General features: G+C 32.0%; 2 protein-coding genes across 6 annotated transcripts in view; both read right to left on the bottom strand.

Moving 5' to 3' along the window:
• LOC116337399 (catenin alpha) overlaps nucleotides 1-8,105 on the bottom strand; it is a 15,515-nt gene extending 7,410 nt beyond the window's left edge. Inside the window, exons 1-12 of one of the 5 annotated variants that reach the window (XR_004200809.1) lie at nucleotides 7,790-8,105; nucleotides 6,824-7,200; nucleotides 6,388-6,705; nucleotides 6,105-6,308; nucleotides 5,325-6,009; nucleotides 5,072-5,223; nucleotides 4,614-4,686; nucleotides 4,220-4,469; nucleotides 3,893-4,133; nucleotides 3,702-3,818; nucleotides 3,298-3,303; nucleotides 665-1,050 (exon numbers count right to left, since the gene is read on the bottom strand). Coding sequence is in view for 4 of the 5 variants with exons in the window: in XM_031761928.1 (XP_031617788.1) it covers nucleotides 3,298-3,303; nucleotides 3,702-3,818; nucleotides 3,893-4,133; nucleotides 4,220-4,469; nucleotides 4,614-4,686; nucleotides 5,072-5,223; nucleotides 5,325-6,009; nucleotides 6,105-6,308; nucleotides 6,388-6,705; nucleotides 6,824-7,200; nucleotides 7,790-7,943 (2,577 nt within the window). In the remaining variant the exon portion in view is untranslated. Of the gene's footprint in view, nucleotides 1-664; nucleotides 1,051-3,297; nucleotides 3,304-3,701; nucleotides 3,819-3,892; nucleotides 4,134-4,219; nucleotides 4,470-4,613; nucleotides 4,687-4,860; nucleotides 4,931-5,071; nucleotides 5,224-5,324; nucleotides 6,010-6,104; nucleotides 6,309-6,387; nucleotides 6,706-6,823; nucleotides 7,201-7,789 lie in introns of all 5 variants that reach the window. The other 4 variants (XM_031761929.1, XM_031761928.1, XM_031761932.1 and 1 more) reach the window with 4 other exon arrangements.
• Nucleotides 8,106-10,501: 2,396 nt separating this feature from the next.
• LOC116337502 (cytochrome P450 307a1-like) lies at nucleotides 10,502-16,165 on the bottom strand. The gene is made up of 2 exons (XM_031762112.1): nucleotides 15,584-16,165; nucleotides 10,502-11,953 (listed from the first exon to the last, which is right to left on the bottom strand). Exons 1-2 carry the CDS (start codon nucleotides 16,011-16,013, stop codon nucleotides 10,569-10,571), a joined length of 1,815 nt encoding a protein of 604 aa, XP_031617972.1. The 5' UTR covers nucleotides 16,014-16,165; the 3' UTR covers nucleotides 10,502-10,568.
• Between the last annotated feature and the right edge of the window lie 5,676 nt (nucleotides 16,166-21,841).

Genomic DNA, 21,841 nt, shown 5'->3' with positions numbered 1-21,841 from the left:
TTTTTGCAGAATATTCTGTATGTTATTGTTTTCTTCTTAGGCCGTCAAATCAGTCAAGGCCGAAGGATATCACATGAACAATGTAAAAAAAAATAATTTTGACAAATTAAAACAAAAAAAAACCATAAAAACAACAAATCGAAAGAATAGTGATTCGATGTAGCAAAAGTTCCGAAAGCATTCAATAAATATGATTTTGGTTTACGAAATGAAATAAGTGTCGAATGTAAATGAATTATGAAATTGATTTATAAAAAAAAATTAAAGAAATTAATTAAATACATTAACAATAAAAAAAAATTTCACTTTAATTCCGAGCAAGAACCGTAGTCACCTTACTCAGTTTCAATCGCAATTGCTAGAATAACAGTTACAATTGACACCTTTCAGTGACTTCCAGCGGCGAGACTAGCGATAATATATACGAATTTTGCATTGCAAACTGAAATCAATATGAACGAAAGACGAGAAATTCATCAAGATTGGCGTTTGTCCGTATTGTGCCCTTTCGAAAACATGCAAGCATGACCATAAACACTGAATACCGTGGCTTAAATTGTTCTGCAATTTATCTCAGGTGTGAAAATTTTGCCTTCAAAAAATGTGATGAAGTGAGAATTTGTTTTTTTTTTGGTTTTGGTTGTTTGTTATCATTTTAACTTACGAGAATTCGTCTAGTTTGTAAAGATATTCGATTTTTTTTTTCATTTTTATTTTAAATAATTTATAAAGTCAGTTTATTTCTGTTCTCCTTGAATTTCATGTTTTTATATGTTTTGTTACTCGAAGGGAATTGTTTTGGGTTTTGTATTTAATACGATAATTCATTGCTGATATGATATATGGTATGATTTTCAACGAAATTGACATTTAAATACAATAATTGACGAATAAAATTGATTTTTTTATTTTAATTTGTTCGTGTTTCAATGCGTTCATTGTAATTATTATTATTTTTTTTTTGTTCTCTAAATGTTCAACATTCATTGTTTAAGAATTGCTTCATTGAGATTTTCTCGGGCGAGACTTTTTGTAATGGATCTTTTTCGGCTGTGGAAAAATAGTCAATAAACACACAATCAATTTACATTATTTCGATTTTGTTTTGTAAATAAATTGTCTGTTTCTTAATATCTTGTCTGTTTAAAGAAAATGCTTGCTTATATACATAATTGCTTTTATGAAAATACAAATTTGGTCTCTACATCAACGCAAGAAAAATGTAACGAAGATTATTGAAACACATAATAAAAATCTTGTGCAAAAACGAACAGAAAATGATGCGGTTTTCAAAAAAAAAAAAAACGAATATATGCGATCAATGACGAATGTATCTTGTTGCCATTTTATATGAAGTGTTTGCAAAACTGAATTCAACGGTTGAAATGAATATGAAAACGAATGAAAACGAAATACAACAATACCACCAACAACACAAAAATCAACCAAATAACATGTAATTTACTAATGCATACGAATGAAACGAAAATGTGAAAAATCAGTTTTTCTATAAAAAAAATCACTATTCAAATAGTCAACTCACAACGATTTCGACTTTTTTTTAGATTTTCAATTTAGATTTGGAGATTTTGTTGTATTTTATTGTGTCTTATGCAGTGTTAAGATACTAGTTTTTTTTTAAATGTCTTTTTAAAACAAATGTTTTGGGCTTCTCTACACATCTGGTCCATATTCACAACATCTTCAAATTTCGACAAATGCACGTGTTTTCAATTGATAGAAGAACTCGTGGTAGAAATGAATTTACTTGGCGGCGTAATTAACATCAAATTGAGCATCAACCGTAAGCGAAACAGTATGGTCGAATGGTTCATAAATGTGATTCTGATCGAATTCTTGTATGATGGTTATGGAAGAGCAAGTAGATGTGGTCGTCGGTGTTGCACGTGAACATTCATGCTGTTGATGTTGTCGCTGTTTCTTCATTTCGATTTTGATAAATGAAAAACCATACAATCAGAGAAAGAAAAGGAAAATGAGCGATTTATATAGAATGTTTTATTTGGTGATGGTAAACATCATCGCCGTTAAAATTATTACACAGACGGAATTATAAAATGTGTGTTTTTGAATTTGGGTGGGATTTGTCGACAACATGGAAAAGTGCATTTTGAATTTTGGTTACATACTTTGCAATAAGCTTTATTAGCGTATTGTTAATACGGTCAAGAGACACTTACAAATTATCGTGAAATGTGTGCGACATTAATTTGGTTTCAAGCACAATTACTGTGAGGATCTTCAGCAACGGTGACGACAACACATGGCTTTATACGAAATTTTGTTCATCGTTTCTCTTGCAATTGGACAGTGAATTAGTACAAAATGATTAATTCCATACGATTGGGTATTATTGATTGTGCTCTCAAATGTCTAATTCAATATTGATCTACTGGATTTCGAGAAGCTTTTGTGTGTTTTGATGGAACGGAAGCGTTACATATACATAAATAGTCTGACCGATTTACGTGGAATAAAAAAAAACACAACAACAACAATGCAGCAATGTACACATTCGATTCAAATGTCTGTATACAAATGTGCAATTATCATAAATTGTGCGATGAAAATCGATAATGAATTTCAACTAACAACAATTTTACATTATATCGGAGCAAATAAAATCGGTCAGTATCTCAAATCATAATCTATTTAACGTAAAACAAATGGAATACATCATACTCATGCAGTTTAAATTGAGTTCAAAATAAAAATGAACCCGAATACGGGATTCATATCTCTTGATAATTCTGAATAATATCGTCACAAAATCGACGAGATAAATAATAAAATTTCTATAATAAATTGAATACGAACAACAATACAAATCAATTAAAACTCTGTATATTGAAGTATGTGACGTATGTGTGTGAGTGTTTATGTCTGATTGTGAGTTATGTGTGTGGTTTATCGGAATAGTAAATGCAACGCCAAAGTGTAAATATACTTGATTATCTCGAAATGAAATCAAATGGTAAAATGACATATATGCATAATTTTGTATCAACTGAAATCGATATTAAAATATATTTGGCTCGAATGAATACAAATAATGAGTTTTATTCATTAAATTCATTAAAATGTGATAACACTCAATTAAAAAAAACAACAACAACAACAACAAGATTCAGAGCCAAAACGAACGAACAAACTGATATTTTTCGGATGTGAAAAACGAAATAATATGAAATGTGGTACTTGAACTGCAATTAAATGATAATGACAAAGAAGATATACACCGAACGGAATCACAATGTCGAAAAACAGATTACTTACTTTTTTCTGTTTTATGCATGATTCGTAATTTATGGAAATCCAATGTGAATGATTTTGATGGTTTTTTTTTTTTTTTTTTTTTTTTTCAAAAAATTCAATTTGCATTCATGGTTTGTTTGGTTTTTGTTTTATGTATTATTTTTTTGTTCGATTTTGGGAATTTGATTGTTCGTTTTGTTTGTGGTTATTTTTTGTGTTCGTGTGCGTATGTTCAGTGGGAGGACGAAATTGGAATGAAAATAACAAAACATTAGTTAAATTGTGTTTTCGATTCAATTGAAATGTTACAATTGATATATGTTGAATTGGAAATGTGTTAAGGGCTTTTTATTATGTTAATGTTGTTGCTCACAAAAAAACTCGTATGAGCGAGTTGAATAAAAATCGTAATCTTTTTTACTTACCGTAACCACTCCTTGTCTGGTGTACTTGGTGGATGCAACATATGAATATTTAACTGTTAATACAACAGCATTCATCAAATTCTTGGCCGCTTGAATCAACGAGGTGGCACTGTCCAACTGAAAATGCAACACATACGAATCGAAATCAATGAAAATGCACATCATTTATTATATATTATTCGATTACTTACGCCAGACACAATCAATTCACCGCTAATATTTTGCACATCAGCTTTGACTTTCGATGTGATTTGAATTTGATGGCAATACAATGCAATACGTTGCAAATATGCCAATAAATCTTTCTTTGTACTGCTCTCAGGGCATTGGTCGGCAATTTCACGTGTTAGTTTATCCAATTTATTACCGGCTTCAGAAATCTTCTTGGCTGCATTAATGACATCCATTGTAGTTTTTAATGGACCTCGACCACTAAATAAGACAAAGAAACCGATTATAAAATAAATTGAAATGGCGTGAAATAAATTGATTTTTTATCGTTAGCTTCGAGTAAATACCGAGTAAAATCTGTCATTTCCATCATTATCATGCACATGTGCTTGGCCAAGAAGATAATGTCATTGCCGTTATCGTCCCATTTAGCAACCTCTGAATCGAATGTCATCTTTTCCTTTCGGAATAATTCAACCTGTTGAGCAATTTTCTGTTTATCTTCTTCTGTCATTTTACGCATAGCTTCCCGAGCTGTGGTAATGCCACTAATATCTGGATATTCATCAACAGTTCCTTCACCGGTGTGAACGCTTGCTGCACGAATTTTAAACAATTATTTTATCAATATTTGAGATCGAATTATTTCAAAACGCATTATAGTGCATCAAAAGAACAGTATACAAAACAAACAAAATAAAAATGAAAACTAAAAGAATAATGAATAAAAAAGACAATTACATCGGCTACGTGTTTCCATGGTTTGATCTTCAACCGGTTCGAATTCAGTGTCGGTGTCCAAGTCTTCGGAATTCTTTATCGGTTGAATGATCAGATGGCAAAAATAATAATCGAAGCAAAATATATTCAAAACAAAATCACAGGCACAGAGGGACAAATCGGCGAACACAAATTTAAACAAAAAAAAACGAAAAGAAAAACACAAAACAAACACAATTAATAATCGATTCAGTGGGCATAATCTTACATTTGCTTCTGGTTTCAATAGTATAATGTTCATCGAGTTCGACATCTTCTGGATCTAATTCTTCTTCCTCCTTTTATTTTTTAGCATATAATTGCAATTTAAATTGACAAAGTTTTTATTTTACATGTATCATGTAGCAATTATATTGAAAATTAAAGGAAAAATTCAATCGACACTACCGATTTACACCAAACAAACAAAAAATTCTTACCCGATTCATAAGCACAGCTCGTCGAATTTCACGAACACCATCGTAAACTAAACGCGATGCATCGATGAAATCATTGTCGTCAACATCTTTCGGTGGGTTCGATGACAAAGCATCCACTGCAATGTCAACGCGCTGAGCGAATTTCGACATAACTGTAACATGAATATAAAACAAAAACCAAATTTAAAAAAAACATCATGAACCTTGCAAACATCGTGCAATAAATGTTTACAAATAAATTTGAATGTCATACCTTGTTCACGTAAAACTTTAACTGCTTCAAGAACACGTTTTGTGTAAATGCATGGTTCATAATTGTCCATTTCAGCTTCAACAACGTTACAAACGCGTTGTGATCGCCCTTGAATGGCTCCGGCCGTGTTGCGCAATTCTTGTGCATCACCTTCTTGCAATGCAAACATGCATTTTTTGGCATCTTCCAAAATGTGATTCTCCGACACGGCCAAGAAATCATCAATTGTTGTAATGTCATCAACGGCTTCCGTTAATATACGCACTTGATTTTCCCATGCTTGTCGATAAGCTTCCATATTCTCTTGTGTAACTTTTGATGTATGCCGTGTTGCCAATATCATAGCAGCATTTATTACTTGCGGGCAAAGATTTTCAATTTGTGCGGCTGCATATCGTACCATTTTAACGCCATCTTCGTTATTTGACATGCTGCAAACCAAATTGGCAACTTCAATCAATTTTTCCGCATGCTTTGTAAATGCAACAGCACGCTCTTCAACCTTCTCAATTTTTCCATCTTTAGCCGCCTCAATTAGATCGAATAGTGGTGTTGTCGTTTCCAAAAATGAATCGGAAACATGATCAACTACAGCTTTGCGCAATTGACGACGCAAATCGCGAGTCTTCTGACACATCTGATTTATTGCCATGTCCAATGTTGAACTCTTTTCCTTTTGACCCATCTAAATAATCCAGTTTGGATTGGTTTTTTTTTTTTAATTTTTTTAAGAATAGGAAAAAATTTGACATTTGATTTTTTTTTGCGAATATAACTTACATTCGACATGTATGCCGATAGAAGATCTTGCAATGCTTGACGCACTGCATTACATTCGGCAACAATTCGTTCACGGCGTTCATCTCGTGTGCAATCCGCGTCAGCCATCAATGCAGCGGCACTTATAATGCTTTCCAAACGTTCTTCAAGCGATGGACGAGAACGAACTTCATTGTATGCCAATGGGTCCATATTGATTCCCTCCTGTGAAACAGAACAAAATCAGATTTATTTATTGAAATTTTTTTTATTTATCGATAGTTTCGATTCGATCAATAATTACATCAAAATCGTCCAAAGCAGCAGCGAGCTCACCGGCACCGCTGTACATATCGATCGGTTGGCTTGATTTGCCCTGTGCAACATCACTTATTGTATTGACAGCCTCGCACACTTGTCTCAATACTTGATCACGATTAATTTTGGCCAAATCCAATTCCGGATGACGAACATATACCTTGGATGCTGTTAACAACATTGTTGAATGTTTTTTTAGAACAGCACGTGCCGCAGCCAAATCATCACGTAATTGTGGATCTTTCAATTCTTGTTGTCGTTTTGCCGCCTGCTTTATCAATTCGTTGGCATTTCGTCCAAATTGCTGGTGCACAGATAATAATCAAATTACAGATGTGTCAATTTTACATTTTATTTTAATAACAATAATAATAATAGAAAACTATTTAAAATTGATTTTTTTTTTGAAATAATATACTCACTCGCATGTTATTTAATAGCTCATCTTGGCTGGATGCATTTCGTAATTTGTTCAAATCATCTTGAACGACATGCAATGATTTCAACAGAAGATGCACATCGACCATATCGGCCAAAACAAGTAAACGTGTTACAGCTGATAAAAGATTACGGGCAGCGCGTACCATATTACCACGTCTCAATGAACTGCATGGATCTTCGGAAAATTCACGTGCAGCTGTTCGCATGATATCACCGGTTTTACGCACCTCATCAACGGCCGTAAGCATCTCTTGTTTAATATCCGGATTTTCATTTGCAATTTGTTCGCCGCGTTCAATAAAATTTTCAGTCGCTTTTTCCACAGCCAACACTAATACACTTGCACGCTTTGATTTTCCTATTAAATTTTCAAAATGAGACACACACAAAAAAGACAATGAAACATGTCAACTCGTAAAATAATACATAATTGCGAATGTAAATGTAATACAACTGATGTAAATTGAAGAAGACAAAAAAAACACACACAGTTTTTCCCCTGAGTCATTGACCTATCTCACTTGAATTGCTTTAATGTCTTGTCACACTCATTGAACTGAGATGAGACGAAACCATTGTCACAAAACATAAATAATAATTTGTTGAAAAAATACATATAAATAAATTGCGAATATTTCCAACCAATACATTTGATAATTAGTAAAAAAGCTAGACGGAGAGCGAAAGGGAGATATAGATGGAGTGGGAGAGAGAAAGAGACAGAGGAAAAATACTACTACTATGTGCAATGAGTAAATCGATAGAAAACTTTGTTCACTATAGCATTAAATGCATTTTCCTATTGCATTTCAGTAAATGCTTGTAAAATGGTTCTCCGACGATTTTGTTTGCATTCAATTTGTGCTGCACAAATTCATTTGAATTCGAAATTCGAATTGTGTAGAAATTGTGAATGTTTCATTGTTTTGAATGTGACTCAAACCGACCTTTCTTCTTTTTGCTGGGGCCTTTTGTATTGACCAGCGTTGTAACTTGCAATACAAGTGGCTCAAGTGTTTTTTCCACCGACATTGTACGAATTTCCAAATTTTTTGGATCCCATTTCAACGATAGCGTTCCAAAATCACCAATCGAGCCCATTATATTTGTCAATTGAACTTTTCTTTTTGTTTATAAATTTCACTTCAAAATTCACAGAGTTTTGTACAAATGCAATATACACACACAAATTGTTTGGCGATGACTAACGCGAACGCCGTTTGACATGTAAAAACGAGACGAGAAAAAAAAACTAACACACAATGGAGTCAACAACGATGGATTGATGCACCTTATACATTCTGCTTTTGAAGGTGTGTGAATAGGTTTTTTTTGCCCTCTCTCTCTATCTTTCGCTGTACGTGTTGGGCGTTAATACATACTATGGATCTATTGGTGTTTTGTTTTTCTATCAGTGGTGTCGCTGGAAATTTAATGTTGTTTTCGATACATATACACACATATTCACATACCAATACAATAACAAAACGATTTCTTTTTACAATATGACCTGACATAACACATCAGTTTGCGCTGGAACGTCGTGAAAGTGAATAAACATACACACACATACTACTATGTGAAAATACTCATACTAGTGTTTCCCGATGCGAGACTTTCATTACGCTCTGACACATTCTTTGTGTTTATGTTTTGACAGAAAAATTATCGTTGGACCATCTAATCTATTCGATAGCAAATAAAATCGAATTTAATTTTTTTAAAGACATTGTGTTTAAACAAAAATTTAAGAAAATTTCAAACATAATGAATATACGATATCGTAAGTGTTGCTGGAGATTAAAGGGTATTTTAATACGTTTAATAATGAATTTGGAAGAAAATTGTTATACAATAGTTTTTTTTCCACAATTTTCAGATTATCGGATGTACCGACTCATAAAACTAGCCCTTTTTTGAAATCAAATGATTAGATAAACCCGCATCTTCGACTTCGATAAATTGTAGCTTAATTTTTTTTATAATAGACACACATTTTACTAAAAACTCTACTTGACTATCATCAAGTTGTCAATAAATATATTTATTAGTCATATATGACTTCAAAAATGCGCTTTCAGCTATTCACAATTTATTCTCAGCGAATGATTCTTATCGGTTTCAAAAATTATTTGCAATTACCAATTCGTTTCACATACACGAAAGCCAGCGCTACAGTATAGAATTAGCAGCATTTAAATTTTAAACTATAGAAGCGACTCAGGTAAAAGCATATATGATAATTTGGATGTGATTGAGATGATGATCCAGAGGCGGATGGATTAAAACTCATTATCTGAGAGAAGAAACAATTGGAAATATTTTGATGTGATGATTTAGAATAAATCTTGGATTAACCCCATCTTTAAAAAAACTTCCATCTTTACGATATAAATATAATATACAGATAACGTATGCTATTAAATAGCAGCTTTTCTCTGAAACTCTTTTACCAAACATTTTTTTTTTTCATGTTCAATTCTTTGTTTGAAACAAAATCTAATAAACAAATTCAATTTCTATTGTCTTTCTAATTTTTGAACATCTAACCACCTTGAAACTTTCCTTCAAAAAAAAAAAAAAAAAAAACAAATGATTTGAAGTATGTCATTGTAGAATTGAATGTGTTGTAATTGGCAGTTAAAAAACCTTACAAAAGCTCACCGAAAAAACCACTCAAATGAAAAGGTTTTTGAAATTGAACGGCTATTCCCAAAAAGTTCACAGAAAATAAGAAAGGCATATTTTTTTGTTTATTTTATGTTTTCATTTTTATTTCCAACAACTAAACATACAAACATAGATTTTTCTGTCAAAGTTTTACCTGTTAATATTGTATAAAAATTCAGTCTTATTAATCGATAAATCATTTTTTCCAATATGTATCTAATAAGATTCTATGTAAAAAAAAATAGTTTTCGATTTATTTGATTATTGTTATAGTTCCCATATGGACTTTCTTGCATCTCTTCTTTCTATTTTTCAATTTTTTTTCGATACAGTTTTCTTTTTTATAAATAATATTAAACGGTGTCGGTATAATCAATTTGATTAAAATAATAAATTATTATAAATTCTACGTATTGGGTGTGTAGGAAATGTTTCTTTAGATATTTAAAAAAAATGAAATTCAAAATTGTTGCATTTGAAAGAGACAAGTTTGTTGTTGTGATACTACAACACTTAACACTTGGCTAAATAAAATTTGTAATGCCAACTGTCTCTTTGTCATTTTTCTTGTTGCTTTTTCTTTTAAATTAATGCATAAATGTGTTATTTTTATGAAACCTACACATAAATATGTACAAATTAATTAAATAAAATATGTCAATTTATGATTGTGAGAACATAAGTTGACGAATAATGAAATGTTTTGAAAAAAAAACTTCTGAATTCTCTCTCTCTACACTTATTTAGCTTTTCATTTTTTTTTTTTGTTTCACATATGAAATGAATGTTATAAATATGTTTTTGTTTTTTACATCGAAATCACAAAGTTCATATATATGTGATCACAATAACTATAGTCATTTTCCAGTAAATCGCATATAATATAAATAAGAACATGAAAATATGTGTAATATTCTTTAAACTTAAAAAAAAAATTCGACTTCTTTTCGTTGCATTAATTATTCAGAAGCAGCAAATAAGTCCTTGCCGTAAATGTTTTAATTGAAAAAGTAAAGGAAAAAAATACTATTTTGATGTTAACTATAAATAAAATGCCTAATGTATGCGTGGCGTTAATGCAATTGGATATGTGTCTGTCGGAACGGCCACACATCCCGGATACATTTTGATCAGATTCTTATCACTAATGCTTACATTGTATTGCTGTAAAATATTCGCTATCATTATAAAACTAAAACCTCGCACCAAATTCTGTCCGATGCATGTTCGTTTGCCTATGCTGAATGGAAGAAAATATGGAATATTTTTGCGAACGCGTAATTTAAAATTGTCGTTCGGTTGATCGATGAAAGTGGCTGTGTCAATCGGTCGTACCTTACTACTGCAACTGTTGTGCGTAATTTTAGCATTTTCTATATTGTCTTTTGTGTGTTCGTTGTCGTCGATTTTACTGGCATCAATATCATCACATTCAACACCAGAATCGGAAGCCGAATCTGATTCGGATGTCAAACTATTGAATGTATCAATTGGCTTATCATTATGTGTAGCATTTATTTTATGAATTGGTACATATTCGAGAAATCGTTCCGGTTTAAATTGTTCGGGTTCGGTCCAATACTTTGGATTCGTATTCAATTCATAATTATTGACAAAAACAATTGTTCCTTTTGAAATTCCATAACCTGAAATGGCAACATCATCGGTAGCAACATGTGGAACAATTGGCGACGATGAATAACGTAAAACTTCATAAATTGTTGACACAGTATATGGCATATTATCGATATCGAAGAGTGTAACTTTGCGCAAACCATTATCGGTGACACGATCCACTTCGTTTTGAATGCGTTCACCAATTTCTGGATAGATAACAATGTAGCCCATGATCAGCATTACCAAATTACCAATGGCCGAATGACCGCCGAGAAAATCTTCCAACATGAAAATAATTGTGTTACGATCAACTTCCGGATCTTGTGCCAAACTTCGGAGCAATGCATCGGTAAAATCTTTTTCCGGTTCATCTAAGTTCAATACACGTTCACGTTGCTCGATAATTTGACTGAGAATGAAATGGCGAATATTTGTTGACCATGAGGATAACTGTTTCATGTGCCCATTGTAGAATGGTGCGAGCCATGGAAGAAAATCAACTGCATAACCTTGATTTATTTCCCAGAATATATCATCAAAATGACGTACAATCCCTTGAAATTCCGTATCATCGTAATCAAATCGCGTTGAACACATATACTGACTAAACATATTAAAACATGTCTCATTTATCATCGATTTTAGATGGAAATCCTGGCCAGGTTTAATGCGTTCACCAATTTTATTCATAAATTCTTTCATTTCATTACAGCCGACATCGCTCATTTTTGCATAATATGATGATGTATCACGTGGTGAACAGTGTTTGCGTGCAAGATTCCGACGTTTTTGCTGCAACGGTGACCAATCGCACAATGCCAATGCTATATTAAAACCGAAAATAAAACAAACAATTATTTAATATCAAAACTAAAGTAAATTTTTATGTAATGAAAACAAATGCTTTTAACGAATATTTAATGACATATATATATATAGAGAGAGAGAAAAATGAACCATAAATTGCCAGACAAAAACGCTATATATATTTTATATTTTACAAAAACGGTAATCAAGTGTTGTTGTTGCTTTTTTTATCAATGAAACTGTGTCTTTTTTTTCTGCACACAAGCAATGTTTATGTGCCGGCAAACTGTGCTGCTGCCAAACCATTTTGAGTAATGGCACAACCATATGTGACGAATTCAATAATGTACTCATGTGTGAAAAGCAAACAGTGCATCGAATTAGATAAATAGAAGCATGTGTTTCTGCTTCTGTAATTCTCGGCTTAAGATTATTACTCTATATATGCCGGTGCACTTTTTAAAGAAGAGAAAAACAACTTTCTTCATCGTAATGGCGGAGCAAAGAAGATGACAAAGTTGATCACTGTGACACAATATCTATTATGTATACTTAAGAAAAAACTGTTTCTATTCTATATTTGCACAAATCGAATGGTCCGAACCGAACCGATTTATTGTACTGTATTTTATATGTAAAGAAAAGTAAAACAGAAAACAACCGGGGAAGATAAGAAAACGAAAAAAAAAAGACACTGAGGTACAAACAATCGAAAGACAAAGGAATCGATGGTGATAGCACACATCTTGGCTATATGTATTTTTACCGGTGTGAATTCCTGCTGATTGCGATCGCTAGACGTCTTAAAAAAGCGAATAAATAAAAAAAAGGCAAAAATAAAGTAAAAATGATATTAAAAAACCGCACACACAAACATCATCGCATAAACTTAGTTCAGACATTGCGTTTTAATGAAATGAAGAAGAAGAAACGATACAATAAAAATTAAATAAAATTAAAACCATCATTTCATCAAGTGGAATCTTTCGGCTGTCGCTTCTCATACCGTGTATTATTCAATCTATAAACAACGTATAAATACACAAAGAGTGCAACCAAATACTGTACGAAAGAATGAAAAAAGCAATGTGTGATGTTAGCTAAGATCAGTTTTTTTTTCTCTCCTTTTGTGAATGAAACTTTTGCGACTAGCGTTTTTTTTATCTCTTTCACAATATGTTTATTCTTGGTGTTTCTTTTAGTTTTTCCCTCATTGTTTCATTTTATTATTACATTTATAAAGAAATAGACAATATTCTGTTTTTTTTTATTCTTAAATTGTCTTTCGAATGCGGTCGTATCGTTTGAATCTCGATTTATCCGCGTTTCGTTTCTTTTTTTCGCCCCAGTGAAATAGCGAGCCTATTTACCAATTAGTATTATTATTTATTATTGTTGCTGTAATCATTTTTTTCTCTCTCTCTTTTCAATATGTAATGAAATCAGTACCACGTTGGTATTACCAACGAAAGAATTGATGAAGAATTTTACAGTAGCCGTGTGTGTGCTCTGTCGATCGATGTACAAATGCAAGCCATTTAAATATTTCGTTATGTAAACACAATGCCTAATGATTGATCAAATATGATATGGTCTTTAAATAGTTGATAGTTTTATTTGAGAACCGATGATAATATCACAATGAAAGGAATTATTCTTTTGTGCTCGAACAGTTTATTTTAACGACTGTTTACATTGAGATCTAATTGTTTGGTTAAATAATAAAGTGCACTGATTAGACGACCAAAATAAAGTTAAATAAAATGAATTCATTATTTGAATTAAAACCATGCGCATACGTTTCAGTGTGCGACTCACTGAAATTTCGGTTGAGGCCGAAACATTGTCTCACTTTTTTTTTACTTCTAATCTTCTAATTCAAAATCGGAATGTTCAATGTTGCAATCGAATATGGTCAGTTTATAATTGAATACACGCTGAGTGAAAGGGCAATTCCAAATGAGAAAAAATTGATCAAAGTTCTGATTACGTAATCATGTGCATCGTGAATGCTTATCATCAAATCAAAGTTCTTGTGTTCTTTAGTTGTTGTTGTTGTTTTTCATTCGTTCGTATTGTTTTGTTTTTTTTTTCGCTGCTATTGTTAATTGTGATCGAGTCGATACACATGGTGCGCGGCTAATTAATCGTATTGGTTCTAGATTTCTTCCGCAATTTAATTTTTCTTTTGAATGCATTATTGATTTTCCGTTTTCGTTTCATATTTTCTTCTGACAGACGTTCATTGCAACCATCTGGAAACTATCTAATCAAATTGGCAATACACAATAATGTGTAATGGGCTGGTGCTACTTTTTATTTCGATTGGAAAATATGTGTGTCCGTTTGCGTGTCCATTCCGCTGAGACAGCGTGAAATGAATGCATGTTCTTTGTCGATTAGATTGTTTTTGTTTTATCTTGAAATTCAATGCGCGCACGCGCTCAACACTTCCGCACATTCATCATTTCTTTTTTTAATAAATAAGCCTCTGGAAGCTGAATAAAGATATATAATGTGCATCAATCAGATCTATCAAACATGGTCTTCTTTCAATTTCATTTTGAATTTATTCAGATTGAATTGCAGAAATGTGAATTTTTAATTTGAAATGTTCTAATTGTTTAACAGGTCAAAAGAAATTTCATCAAATGTGTTAGCCAGTGCACATGCAATGAATGCGATTTTTACATTCGTTCACAGTGATCAAAGCTTGCACTCTGTACATGCATCGAAAATAATTGCACACATTCGATATTGAGCCCTTTCTCATATCACGTATATATTTTTCCATTTCATTCCAATCGAATACCGTTCAGATTGACAGTGGTGACAAGAATGATTGTTAATTATTGCACGTTATTTGCAGAATTGGCAATAACAAGTGAGCGCAAAGTGTTCGGCATTGTCGATCATCATTTCGGTTTATGAATGAATTGCATGAATTATGTATACGCACAATATTGTGCATGGTGTTTTAATTCTCTTGCACGATGCTGTGCTTTAGTTATAATGATTATGTTTATGCGCCAGACAATGGCCAGCGCAAGCGTCCAACTACACACATCGACTTCAATTGAATATTTGCACATTTTTCAATCCGATATAATAAATAATTAGACAAGTTTTTTGATTTGTTTATTAATGAATGTAAAAAACAAAAACAAAACAAACAAACAGCATTGAATTGGTGGCGCGATTTTCACGGTCAGTGGAATCAAACGAAGTGAATACGAAATATAAAAATACAATAAATAATAAATTTTTACCACGAAAATAAATCGGCGCATATAATATGGTGAGCATAAAAGCCGCACTTGTATCCGATTGGATTGCAACGGATGAAAGAAAAACATGCAATTTCAACTTGTTGTTGTTGCTTTTTTTATTATTTTGTTTTAATATTTTTAGCAGAAAAAAGAATAATTCCGTCTCGTGTACAATCAGAGAGCCTGAAGTTCTTTTTAATGAAATTCTTTTTCTTGAAAACATCACAACCACACATTGAATTAAAGCCACTTCTTTAGTCTATTATTTATAAAATATATATCAGTTTTTTTGCTTCATACGTCACATGAATTGTGATAAACGGAATAAATATATTAACTACCAATTTCACTATTAAAAAAATGAAAAAAAATACTTACAATTTCCGCGATCACCGCCAAATAGTTTATGGAATCGAATGAAATCAGGACGTGCACCGAATGATTTACCATTTTGATTAAGAACCTCCCGAATCAAGTCTAAATTGTTCACAACAATGCACCGGGTTGAGCCGAGCGTCATCGAATAGATATCACCATATTTTTTCGCTAACTCGGTAAATGCAATAGCTGGTGCCGCATATTTTCCTAGCTCAATCAGATTTCCAATAACGGGCAAAATGAGTTGCGGACCAGGCGCCTGTGCATATTCATTAACGGTGATTTTTTGCTTTTGTTGTCCGTTGGCCGCTTTTACAGTTTCAACCGTTACAATTTTGACTTTTCGTTTGGCTTCGTACAAAACTTTCAAATAATTGAATGATGACAATGCAATGGCACTGATCATCAAAATAAGTGTTAACAGAGTCATTTTTTTTGCTTGCTTCTGATTATTTTGCCTTTTTTTGTATTGTTTTAATTGGATTCTTAGTTTTGTCAGCAAAAGCAAAAAGAAGAAAAAAGCGTCCACCTTATATTTCGTATATTTTAACAAATCTGTCACTCAAATTTGGCGATTGCAACTTTGTGTAATTTTTTAAAAATTAAACGAGAAAAAACTGGCTCTTTTTTAAATCAACGCAATAAAATCACTTTGATTAAAACTTAAAGAAAAAAAATAACCGTTTTATTTTGTCGTCGTTACAAAAAATTAAATCTGTATTGTAAAATTGAACAGAAAATTTAATTTAAATCATGCAATGGAACACCTTAATTCGCAAAACAAAATTCGTATTAATTTTTTTTCCGTTGATCGTTGCAGTGAAAATCATTCGCGATTGAATTCTGTGGCCTGAGTATCGTTCTTTAAAAAAATTGTTATGCTTGTCTCTTGTGTCCACTGCGATCTTCAGGTACCAAAAATGTAAACTGAATGGTTTTGGTCGACAACGTTCGTTTATATATGTGTCGAGAGACCAGATTGCCACTAAAACAGTTCTTTTTTCATATGTATATACATATATTTGAGTATGCTCAGTTCAGTTCATATACTTTATGCTTTTTTTCTTTTTTTTTATTATTATTGTTATGATTATAATAATTATTGTTATTTCAATTTCATGCGATGGTAGCATTCGTGAAGAAAACGATGAAACGATGATAAAAAGCAGGAGAAAAATAACAACATACTGTGTATGAAATCTCTCTGGCGTACATATATGTGAGGAGAGCAATACGTGAGTGTATTGTATCGGTTGTATTGCTGTATCCAATGGATCTGTCTGGCCAAGAAGGTGTATCAAGATATGTGTGTGAATTTAATCATCGTTGAGATATGAGGAAAAGACTTGACAGTCTTGTTAGTGATTTTTCAAAGTTGTGTCGAATGCTCTTCTCTTTCAGTATCAATGTCTTTTCTTTTTTTATATATACGTATATAATTCACATATGTGTAGTGTATGAATACAGTATGATTTGGTCGTTTGTGTAACACGTATACAAAAACACGCGCCGCCGTCTCCGACTGCTAACACTCCAATTAAATTGCGGGTGCTGTTGCCTTCGATGTACGTGTGCACGTTTCTTTGATTGTGTGATAAATTTCTCTCCTCAAGCCAATCGTACTGTACTGTTCCTCATACCAAATAAGTGAATAGCTGCGCTTTTCCATTTGATGAAAATTGTTTTGTACCAAATGAAGGGGCTCTCGGCCGCTGCACAAATCCGTTTTTGTTATGTGTTTTTTTTAAATGTTTTATTATTATTATTATTATTTTGTTACAAGGGATGCCTGAACTGGATCGTAACTTGAGCTTATTTTAACCGAATATCAATTTTGTATTTGTATTTTTATTGGATCACACAACATCACTCGACGAATTTACGAATTAACGACGATGTGCTATTGAAACACCAAACTATTGTTCTTGTGAAGTATTGAAATTGAACTATTATCAAACTTTCTTTTTTTATTTTTAAATGGCATCAACTTGATGACGTTTTTTTAAATTACCTCAACAAATTTTACTGTGGAGGTTTTTGATGTACAAACGGTTATCGATCGCAGCCAAAATCAAAATGAACCAATGCACAACTTGTGTTAGAGCTCACAGTGAATGAATACGAGCAGAAAAAAACCGAATGCGCAATGTAATCGGCACAAAAAAAAGAATGAACACAATATCAAAAGAAATGTGATTCAAAATGAAATGCATATATTTGTGCCAATTTCCAGACATATACATGCATAAATATATGAGATTTTTTTAAAAAAAATCGTTATATGTGTTTTTATACAGAACATGAACATTACATCGCTTGAAATTATGCGGCTTATCCACGTTTTCGCTATAATTGCTTCATACTTTTTTTTTTGTCAAATAAAAAAAAACGATTAGCAATCATTGGTTACTAAGTTGCTAAGCACTTGACATTTCCATGCACGATGATTCAAAGCAATTACATGATTCGTATCGTTTAAAATTGATACTTTAAGAAAATTGTGTGCAATTAAATGTATTTTATACTGTTTATTACTTTATTTTGTGCGTGTTGTCATCAATGTCTTAATTCTAAAACATTTTCATAAGAATGCATGGAATTCGAACAGATTTGATCTATAATCATAAATCGCACATTAAAATTTGAATATATAAAAGCACAATACAATTTTATTTTTCGATTCGTAAAGCCCATTCTCATAAGTTCGAATCGCGCATCTTCAGCGTTAAATGACTTGATTTAATGCAGTATGTCAATGTGAATTCATTCATTGAATATGCACGTGAGCAGATAAAAATGTATGCCGTTCATGTGTGAAAGAAAAGAGCGAACTTTGAGTGTAAAATTGGAATTTTTCCGTTTTTTGTGCAATAAAAAGAATTCCAATAATTCTCGTGCGTATTTTCGATTTCATTCAAGATAAAAAAAAATTACACACCAAATGGAATCGTGCACTTGTTCGATTCTATGACAGTCACAAATGTAAATGTAAAATTGACGACAGGGGAAAAAAAAACTTTGCCAGTTTAAACCGCAAATATTTTGTTCGTTATTGCATAGATGTGAATGTGTGTGTGTGTGTGTGTGTTTAAAATGCAATGGACGCTCGTCAACATAATAAAATATATGCACATATATAGATAAACAGATTATAATTGGATGAATTATCCCGTAATAAAATATCGTACGCAACACGTGCCACTTCAGCATTCGCGCTCTTACTGTTTCATTAACAATTATTTAATTATACCTTCATATACATAAAAAATTACAACACAAACGAAAAAAAAAATATGTTCAATCAACTCTAAATGGAAAGCTTGGCAGTTTTTTTTTTTCATTTCGAATATGGCTTTCGTTTTGAATGCTCGTTTGATACAACGTGACTTGACGCGCGCGCAGCAACGAATCTATTGTGTGTATGTGTGTGTGTGTGTGCTTTTTTATTCAATGCAACTCTTTTTCTTTGGGTGATAAGAAAAATTTAAAGAATTGCCACTCGGTGTACTTTTTTCTGCGCGTTGTGTCGTCGTTAATTACGCGATATTCTCATATATTTAAAATATGTTTATCATTTGGCACTCGAATATTGTCTGGTGTTTTCTTCTTCGTTGCCTTTTTTTTTAATTCGATGTTTACCGTTCAACAACCCCTCACTGGCTTGTCGTCTCAGTCTTTTGTTTCATGAAAACAGCCATTGAATGACGACGAACATTTTTCACAAAACTTTTTCCTTTAAAAAGTCATTCTTGTGGGTGAGGCGATGTTTCTCCCTTAATTTCAGACAAATTGAAAAATGACATTTGACGCAGATCAAAAAATGTTCGTTTCACTTTCTTAATGAAAATCAACATCAATCACACTGATTACAGAATCAACATAAAACAAGGGTCAGAATTATTATTTCAGAATTGCCATTCATCGATGGGATTTTTTTTTTGAACTTGAATTGATCAATATGCAAAAACTTCTTTGTTTACACTTTTTGTTGACGTTCTTGCCTTCATTTGCTTTCGCTAATAGTACTTTTCACAGTTCTTCTTTTTATAATAAAAATGAATTCTTTTCATAAAACAAAATGTGTGTGGAAAAATTAGAGATACGAACAAAAAAAAAAAACAAACAAAAAAAAACAAAATATCGCAGGGATTAAAAGTTGGAAAAGAAAATGGTTTAAAAGTTGTCAACCGGTTTTGGTTTCATTTAAATGCCATATCGAATTTCTATATTTAAAGCACATGAAAAATTAACTGAAAACGCAAAAAAAAAATCTGTTTTAAATACGCATAGCGACCACTATTTGATTAAAACAGCACTTTTATTTTTTTCGTACACTGAATGTGAACCGGAGAGTGCATTTTGGTTCAACTCCATTTAAAATTCGATGAAAATCGTAATTTAATTTTAAAATCAAGGCGATAAAATGAACAAACTTCCTATAATCACAACAAAATAAAAAATAAACAAAACTCTGTCAATCGACTCAATATTTCAAAATGATCGATAAAAATTGAGATGTCATTGGAATGAGCGTGATTTGAGATCACAAAATTGCAGTTTGGATAGATTGCTATGTGTTACAGCAACAGCAGAAGTACAGCGAATCGAATATGCATGCGTGTGCGTGTGTGTGGTGCGTACAAGTTTAATTCGAATTGTACAATACTCGATCGAATGTGTGTTAACATTTTGGTTTGCTTTTTTTACTCTTTCCTGATCTGAATATTGGACCGATCACATATCCACACAATATCATCTGCATTGAAGAAAAGGAATTATGCGGATGATTTATGGCCGCAGTTTGAATTGTAATTTTAATGCCTCTTTATTTATTTTTCCTTACTTATGTTCGCGCGAGCGATTTTTTACTGTTCAGTGTTGAATGTTTGCCGGCAAAGCTATGAATTTAATACGGTATAAGCGTGATTGTGGAAGCAGCGCATGTTCCCTCCATGAATTGATTTCAAAAAAAGGAAAATAAGATTTATGCTTTTGATTAACTAAAAAAAAATTAGGTGATATTGAAATTAAAAATTCAAGGTGGTCTCTGAGTCGAGGTTGATTTATAATTTTTTTTTTCGTTTCTTCTCTCGTTATTCTCGCCGTCGTTTAATACTTCATTTTTTTATATTCCACTTGATTTATGCGTAGATTCATTTTTATCATTTTTTTTGCAAAAACTGTGTGAACATTACCCGCAAATTTTTTTCACTCTCTCTCTCTCTCAGTTTAATCGCATACACTCAAGCTCGATATTTTGAATGGATAAGAATTGGTATACTGTATTGTGATGTTCATGTTTGTGTTTGAAGATAAAATGAAATTGTGTTGGTTTCCTTCTTTGATCCTACTTGGTGGCGCACTTTTGATTAAATCGCATTTGTTTGGGATTCTCACCATAAATTTTCAATAATTCTCTTAGTATGTTAGAAGAAGTGGGATCTTAATCTATATTTGAAGGACTATGTTCATAATATTTGCATCAATCAGTAGATTTAAATAAATTTAGACGGCTAGTTGTTGTTGGTACCAAATAATAAATTGACAGTATTTCTGGCGGTGTATTTTTGTTTTTATTCAAAGTAGGGTGAAAGGTAATAATTGACGTAGATTTCGACCTCTATCGTTGGTTTACTTTAAAAAAATGAATAATTTCTCTCCATCTTTCAGTTTAAATATTCTAATTAATAAATTTTGCCTTTATCATAATAATTTTGATGATCATCAAATCGAATAAAAGGAACCCTTTAAATTTTCGTTTGAAAACTAAATCTAAAATAAATATGATTCTATTCCGATTGACTTTGTAAGTATGATAGAAATTCACATCGACCGAACTAAGTGTGTGCCCAACGCCATTCAATGAAAAACAAACAGAAAATATTTGATCGTTTATTTTCTAGTCCTTTTAATCGGTTTCAATTTTATCAGCTGATACATTGAACATTTCGATTGAATTCATTTATTTGTAATCGTCGCCGTTTTTACCGTCGTCGACCATCCGCCAGTTATGCCTGTTTATTGTTTGAATATGACCAAGTCGTCTTTCCTTATTTTGAGTGGCTAAACATAGAGAACAACTAAAATATTGTTGTCGTAGGTATATCATTTCAAGGATATAGCACAAATAATGGAATGAATGGGTTAGATAAAACAAACGTGAAACTAGTTTGAAACATTAATACACCACAAATACAAATGATTATTTATCTGTTTAACAATTTGTCTCTTCAGCATTGCAAGCACTTCCTTGGATAT

This window comes from Contarinia nasturtii, unplaced genomic scaffold (assembly GCF_009176525.2).
Source record: "Contarinia nasturtii isolate CC-2019 unplaced genomic scaffold, AAFC_CNas_1.1 Cnas_scaffold_285, whole genome shotgun sequence".
Classification (NCBI taxonomy): Eukaryota; Metazoa; Arthropoda; class Insecta; order Diptera; family Cecidomyiidae; genus Contarinia; species Contarinia nasturtii.
Note: the sequence above shows the minus strand (reverse complement) of the source record. Positions and strands in the feature narration are given on the sequence as shown.

What these genes read in the sequence shown, in the direction of transcription:
- LOC116337502 (XM_031762112.1), bottom strand. Translation starts at nt 16,013, where the DNA reads ATGACTCTGTTAACACTTATTTTGATGATCAGTGCCATTGCATTGTCA. An exon ending in TGGCGGTGATCGCGGAAATT is followed by an intron (nt 11,954 to 15,583) that starts GTAAGTATTTTT and finishes GTTTTAATATAG; the next exon opens with CATTGGCATTGTGCGATTGG.